Genomic DNA, 7,675 nt, shown 5'->3' with positions numbered 1-7,675 from the left:
AGATGACACCACCCTTATGGCACAAAGTGAAGAACTAAAGAGCTTCTTGATGAAAGTGAAAGAGGAGAGTGAAAAAGTTGGCTGAAAGCTCAACATTCAGAAAACTAAGATCATGGCATCTGGTCCCATCACTTCATGGCAAATAGATGGCTAAACAGTGGAAACAGTGGCAGACTTTATTTTTGGGGGCTCCAAAATCACTGCAGATGGTGACTGCAGCCATGAAATTAAAAGATGCTTACTCCTTGACAGGAAAGTTATGACCAAGCTAGACAGCATATTAATAAGCAGAGACATTACTTTGCCAACGAAAGTCTGTCTAGTCAAAGGTATGGTTTTTCTAGTAGTCATGTATGGATGTGAGAGTTGGACTATAAAGAGAGCTGAGTGCCAAAGAATTGGTGCTTTTGAACTGTGGTGTTAGAAAAGACTCTTGAGGGTCCCTTGGACTGCAAGGAGATCCAACCAGTCAATCCTAAAGGAGATCAGTCCTGAGTGTTCATTGGACAGATTGATTTTGAAGCTGAAATTCCAGTACTTTGGCTACATGATGCCAAGAGCTGACTCATTTGGAAAGACCCTGATGCTGGGAAAGATTGAAGGCAGGAGGAGAAGGGGACAACAGAGGATGAGATGGTTGGATGGCATCACCGACTCAATGGACATGAGTTTAGATGAACTCCAGGAGTTGTTGATGGACAGGGAGGCCTGGCGTGCTGGGGTCGCAAAGAGTCAGACACGACTGAGTGACTGAACTGAACTAAACTCTCCATTTATCATAACAATTAACTCCTGAGTCAGCCATCTGAGACTCAGGGGAGGCGTGGGAGACTAAAGCTTTGCTACAAGTGAGAGGTAGGTGGACATGGTGGAGGTGGTGCTGTCTCAGAAAGACCCCATAGAGTCTCGCATGGTCATAGTTACACACACACTGTAGACGCACAGACATTGAGGCCCAAAGCCCCAGAAATTTCACACGTGGACACATGACGCACAGGGACACACAGATCTGAGGGTCCCACGGAGCTGCCCTGTCCAGTCTCTTGCTTTACTTCAGTCCCAGCCCTCCTCCGGTCCCGCCCCCACAGCCTCCCATCTCACTCCAGACAGGAGCCATCTAGTTGGAGCTGGATCTAACCCACTCTTCTGGGAGAGAAGGTGGCATCAAAGGGAGCCCTCTAAACCCCTCCCACTTTGCTGTGCTGATGGTGGCGCCTTGGCTGGCTTCCCATGGACACTCTAGGTTCCTCAGCCCCAGGCACGAAACCCCATCACCCATTCTGTAATTTTTTGACCTGGTGAAGTAGCGGTAGGGGGGAGAGCCAGGAAAGGATTTTTCATCCATAATCCACAAACACTCAGACACAACCACTGAGACACAAGGAAACAGGATATAAAAACACCTGCATTATGCTTACCCCTCACAGCTCTTTCTCCTTGCAGAAGGGGCCCTAGCAACCGCTCAGATCCAAATCCTCTGACTCCAAATTCAGGGCTTCCTATTTTATTCCTTTAGCACCATCTCCACCACCATCACCATCCATCCCCACCCTGACCACTGTCACCACCATCATCACGATATTACCGCCATCACAACCAGCAACAACAGCATAGCCATCAGGACCATCCCCATCATAACTGGCATCCCACCACCATCAGCACCATCAGCACCATCCCCATCATGACTGGCACCCCCACCACCATCAGCACCATCAGCACCATCCCCATCATGACTGGCATCACCTCCACCATCATCACACCTATGACAGTGCCACCACCACTGCCCTCACTACATCATCATACCATTTTCTGCACTAGGGGAGGAGTCCTCTTGGATCCTGACACAGCATGGATGAAAGACCCAATGGGAAGGGCAGAAGGAGGGTGACACGCTTCCTAGGAGCCCAGGGGTCAAGGCCCTTTCGGGGCCCAGGCCTCTGCAGCAGTCCTGGATTCTCCCAAACTTCAACCCTGCCCAAGGCCCTGTCTTCCCAGCTGAGTTGGAGCCTCCATCCCCACCCTCCTCCAGCAGCCAGAGAACTGGTCCCGGTCAGGTGTGGTCCTCGTGGTTTCCCAGTGGCGGAGCCAGCTGTGGAGACAGAGAGAAACCCAGGAGGGGTGGAGTAGGGGAGGGAAGACTGCTGCACCCATGGGATTGGTCAAGCTGCGCCCTCCTGGCCAGCGCCTGACTTAGAAGGTTCAAAGAGACAGCAGCCCCAGCCTCCGCCCGGAGCTCTGCCTGTCTCAGCCATGAGGTGGGCGCCCGCTGGGCAGAGTGGGCCTCAGGGGCCACCCTGAGGCTGCAGTGAGGTGGGAGGAAGCCAGCAGGCTCCGTGGGGGCACCATGGACAAGTTCCGGATGATCTTCCAGTTCCTGCAGTCCAACCAGGAGTCCTTCATGAATGGCATCTGCGGTATCATGGCCCTGGCCAGCGCCCAGATGTACTCCGCCTTCGACTTCAACTGCCCCTGCCTGCCGGGCTACAATGCTGCCTACAGCGCCGGCATCCTGCTGGCGCCTCCCCTGGTGCTCTTCCTGCTCGGCCTGGTCATGAACAACAACGTGTCCATGCTGGCTGAAGAGTGGAAGCGGCCACCGGGCCACCGGGCCAAGGACCCCTCCGTGCTGCGCTACATGTTCTGCTCCATGGCCCAGCGCGCCCTCATCGCGCCCGTCGTCTGGGTGGCCGTCACGCTGCTCGACGGCAAGTGCTTCCTCTGTGCATTCTGCACAGCGGTGCCCGTGAGCCTGCTGGGCAATGGCAGCCTGGTGCCCGGCCTGCCCCCGCCCGAGCTCGCCCGCCTGCTGGCCCGGGTGCCCTGCCCTGAGATCTACGAGGGCGACTGGCTGCTGGCCCGCGAGGTGGCCGTGCGCTACCTGCGCTGCATCTCACAGGTGAGGGGCCGGCTGGCCGTGGGCTGGGGCTCCCCTCACAGGTCGGATCCCTCGGAAAGTATTCCTTCCCCGCTCTTGAAGTGGAGCTTCCGCGGGGCGTGCTCACATTTTCCCAATAGATGGGGGCAACCCCCCGCCAGGGCTGGGTCTGCCCACTCAGACGCAGCTCCCTGGGGCGGGGGCATATTTTCCCAAAGGGCTTCTGAAGGCCGAGGCAGGTGTCTTTCCTCAGGTCAGTGCCACCTGGGGAAAGAGGCCTGTGTCCTGTCCTGAGGTTCCCCTGAGTGGACCCAACCTCTCAGTCAGCCCCTTGTCTTCCTGAGCTCCAGTTTGGAAACCTGGGGGAATCTGCATCCTTTTCCTCTTTCAGGCTGGGGCAGTAGTGAGGCCAGTGGGTGGCTGGGCCATTTGGGCACATTTCCCTGGCAAATGGCCCCAGCTGGCACTCCCCGCTCAGGGGAAAGAGGCTTAAGTGAGGGGATGGACTGTTGGGATGTGCCCCAAAGGCAGGGCTGGAGGGCCCACTGACGGGGGATTCTGTAGCCCTGCTTCCTCGTTCTCTGCCCCTCTGGCCCGGCACTCATCTGAGCCCCTCAGGACTCCTCAGCAGTTGTGCATGGGCAGGAAGACCTGGGCAGGGGTCTGCCAGGGAGGGGACAAATCTTCAGAAGCATGCACACTCTGCTGCGATGAGTCCAGACACCCCGGCTTCCCCTCCAGCCTGAACTCTCCCCTCTGGGGCTTGCGGCGTCCCCAGGTGCCCCTGTGAACCTCACACTCCGAGTGCTTTCCTTCTCGCCTGCGCCTCCTCTCTTGTGAGCACTTGTCCATCATCCACTTACCCTCCACCTGACCTTTAAACAATTACCTCATAGACTAAAAGGGGCCCCAGAAGGCAGGCTGCCTGGCCTATAGTATGTCATTTGGACTTCAGGGGCTGAATTCAAAGTTTAATTTTAGAATTAGTTGACATCATCTAAAACCTGCAAACTATCACATAAAAATGAGATTTCCAGGTTGACCAGAAACTTTAGGAGATTCAGCCCAGCGGGGCCCACATTTCCTCATCCACCACATGCTCTGCAGTTTCCCCGCCCCAGGGTGCTCTACCATAACCCACTGACCCCCACTACTGACAGTGGTTGCCCTGCCTCACTCACCCTGATTCGGCCAAATGCTTCTCTGTGCAACTGGGGCTGACCCTGAAGTTCAAACTGGGGGAGCAGCCTTCACCACAGTGAGTTACTGGAAGAATAGAACCAGCACCCGAGTGTCCAGTGCTCTTCAGCACAAGTTGAGCAATTGTCCAGTTTGTCTCTGTGACCCCTGAGGGCTCAGCTCGGAACCCACAAGTGAGGCACTGACTGAGAGCTGCCGACTGACAGGCAGACAGCAGCAGGAGCCAGAGGCGGGGTACAGGACTCAGAGGAGGAAGCGTCACTGTGGGAGGTCAAGGAGGGCTTCCTGAAGGAAGAGGCATAATTAGTGAGGGCTGGTTGGCCTAATAATAGTGACTAACAGTTACTGAGCACTAACTAGGTACCAGGCACTGTGCTAAGTTTATTGCCACTTTTAGTTCTCAGAACAACCCAGTGCGATGATCAACAGCCCCATTTTGTAGGTGGAAAAACTGAGGCACAGAGAAGGCACGTACTTTGCTCCCAGTCAACTGTTAAGGTCAAGCAGACCTTGTTTTATTGCACATCACTCTCTCAGGCTTCACAGATACTGCGTGTTTCACAAGTTGAAGGTTCCTGGCCACCCTGCATCGAGAAAGTCTGTTGGTGCCATTTTTCTAACACCTTATGCTCACTTCTTGTCTCTGGGTTACATTTTGCCAATTCTCATAATATTTTAAACTTTTTGGTGATCACTGAAATGATGTTATTACTACTACAGATGTTATTACTACTGCTCACTGAAAGCTCAAATGATGGCTAGCATTTTGCAGCAAAGAAGTATTTTTTAATTAAGTTGTATACATTGTTTTTTATACATAATGCTATTGCACACGTTATGTTAGTGTAAACATAACTTTTATATGCACTGGGCACCCAAAAACATGGTGTGACTCACTTTATTGCCATGTTTGCTTTAATGTAACAGCCTGGAGCAGATCCCATCATATCTCTGGAATATGCCTGTGGTGCAAATAGGCAAACCCAGGCATTCTAGTTCCAAGGTCTGCCCAGCTAAGTCCTATGTATTGAGAGCCAGGCCTACATACAGGGCATTTTACTCACGCGGTCTCATTTCCATGAGATGGTATATCTGTGCCCATTGTACAGAGGAGGAAGTGGAGGCCATGAGGTGCCGTCATTTGCTCTTTGAGTCAGTGCTCTTTCCCCTAAAGGCCCTGGCACAGAGTGTGGTTTGGGGGCCTGGACAGGCTCAGGAGGCCAGAGGGCAGTGCCCGGCTCACTCTGTCTTCTCTCGTCTCAGGCCCTGGGCTGGTCCTTCGTGCTGCTGACCACGCTGCTGGCATTTGTTGTGCGTGCTGTGCGGCCCTGCTTCACACAGGCCGCCTTCCTTAAAAGCAAGTACTGGTCCCACTACATCGACATTGAGCGCAAGCTCTTTGATGAGACGTGCACGGAGCACGCCAAGGCCTTCGCCAAGGTCTGTATCCAGCAGTTCTTCGAGGCCATGAACCACGACCTGGAGTTGGGTCACGCCCACGGGGTGCTGGCTGCTGGCCCCACTGGCTCGGCTGCCCCTGCTGCCACGGAAGGGGCAGATGAGGAGAGGGAGAAGCTGCGTGGCATCACCGATCAGGGCACCATGAATAGGCTGCTCACAAGCTGGCATGAGTGCAAGCCGCCCCTGCGGCTGGGCCAGGAGGAGCCACTGGTGGGCAACGGCTGGGCTGGGGGCGGGCCCCGGCCTTCACGCAAGGAGGTGGCCACCTACTTCAGCAAAGTGTGAGCCGCAGCCAGGTGAAGAGGTGGGAATGGGGGTGTGAGCCCACAGCTCCTCAGACCCCCAAACTGGATGAAGAAATGGTTGTAGGCTCCAGAGCAGACCTACGTGCCAAGGCACTCACCTGCCCATTTGAGGTGGCAAATTTGGAGTTGGAAGGGGACCTCAGTCCCCCAGCTATGGGACTATCCTGGAAGGTCCTGGATTATAGGGCCACGAGCAGTATTAGTCAGAGGGATTCAGAACTGCCTTTGCGGGAGACAAGCTCCCATCTGCCCAGCCCCTCCCAGGCCACTTCACCCCTGGTTCACTGTCTCCTCTCACTCAGGCTCTGTGAGCACCTTGCCCCAGCATTCACTCATCTGTGATTTTTTAAAAAATCTTAGTTCCCTTATGCTCAAGGCTCAGGGAAGTCCAGCCACCTCATGAAGCAGGAATCCTCTGATTTTGGCTGGTCTCCTGAGAGAGGCTGAACAGACCAAAATGGGCCATAAGGACCCGACACAGCCCCACATGATGGGACACGCCTATGGTCACAGGCGATAAGGTATCTATCAGCAGGTAGGTCCAGTCGGGAGAAGCCAGGGTGTGGCTCACCATGGAGGTCACTCAACATCACCAAGGCGGACTGCACACTTACTCAGCACTGGCACAAAAGGCCCCTGTCTTAGTCTGCTTGAATTGTTCTAACAAATACAGCAGACTGGGTAGCTTCTAAATGACAGAGGCCTCTCTCACCATTCTGGAGACTGGAAGTTTGAGATCGTGGCACCGCTGTGGTCATGTTCTTATAGAGGCCCTCTTCCTGGTTGGTAGAGCATGCCAGCTCACTGTGTCCTGTGGTGGGTGAGACTGGGGGCTCTCTGGAGCCTCTTTTTAAAATTTTTATTTGTGTATTTATTTGGCTGCACTGGGTTTTAGTTGTGGCACGTGGGATCAAGTCTCCTGACCAAGGATCGAACTCAGGCCCCCTGCATTGCGAACATAAAAGTCTTAACCACAGCACCACCAGGGAAGTCCCTGGAGCCTCTTTTATAAGGCATGAATCCCATGCTTTCAGCACCTCCCAAAGGTCCACTCCTTAATCCCATCGCCTTTGGGCGTTGAGATTCAACCTATGAATTTGAGCAGGGGACATATTCAGACCATACCACATGCCAGGGAGAGGCCTTGGAGATGGCCCAGACGAGTCCCTCACATCCAGGTCTCAGGTGGAAATCAGACCATCCCCAGAGCATTTAGAAAGGGAAGCTGATGTCTTCCTGTGTTCTCAGAGACCATATCTCTTGGGGAGGGGGTTCTAAAGTACTGAAGGTCTCTGTCCTGAGGTGGGGGTGAGGGTGGAGGGGTGGGAGGGGAGCTACCTAGGGTGGAAATGGCCCAGACTCAAGAGTGAGACAGAATTCAGTCAAATGCTGGCTCTACCACTTACAAACTGTGTCCCTTGGGTCAGTTGCCTCACTTTGCCTGTTTCCTCCTCTGTACAAGGGAGATGAGGCACCTACCTCATGGGATTGTGTGAGCAGTAAATGGGTGAGGTACATAAAATTCATGGCACGTGGTAGGCACTCAGTACTTGGCGGATAACGTGGGTATTGATTTCCAAATCTGAGGGCTTCTCCTCCTCCTGGATGGAAGGTGGTGATGTAAGGAACTAGAGCTTCCTTTGTCCAGGGGGAAGCAGAGGGCCAAGAAGATGAGCTTCTTGCCCCAAGACATCTTGGAGACCTAAGTCCCATTTATCTAAGAATTCATTTTGATCTTAAGCCTAACAACACTGGGTTAATAATTTTCATTTTTCCTCAGGCTTCCTTCCCTCTATTCCCACTTCTGAGACCCAGTCTCTCTCCTTTTAATTAT

General features: G+C 53.8%; 1 protein-coding gene across 1 annotated transcript; it reads left to right on the top strand.

The window, feature by feature from the left end:
- The first annotated feature begins 2,344 nt into the window (after positions 1–2,344).
- On the top strand, positions 2,345–5,821 carry CALHM1 (calcium homeostasis modulator 1). Its single transcript, XM_069566717.1, has 2 exons — positions 2,345–2,896; positions 5,339–5,821. The coding sequence occupies exons 1-2, from the start codon at positions 2,345–2,347 to the stop codon at positions 5,819–5,821; spliced, it is 1,035 nt and encodes a 344-aa protein (XP_069422818.1).
- The last annotated feature ends 1,854 nt before the right edge of the window (positions 5,822–7,675 follow it).

The sequence above is a fragment of the Ovis canadensis genome, chromosome 22 (genome assembly GCF_042477335.2).
Source record: "Ovis canadensis isolate MfBH-ARS-UI-01 breed Bighorn chromosome 22, ARS-UI_OviCan_v2, whole genome shotgun sequence".
Lineage (NCBI taxonomy): Eukaryota > Metazoa > Chordata > Mammalia > Artiodactyla > Bovidae > Ovis > Ovis canadensis.
The sequence above is the reverse complement of the archived record's forward strand: the minus strand, read 5'-3'. Positions and strand labels throughout refer to the sequence as shown.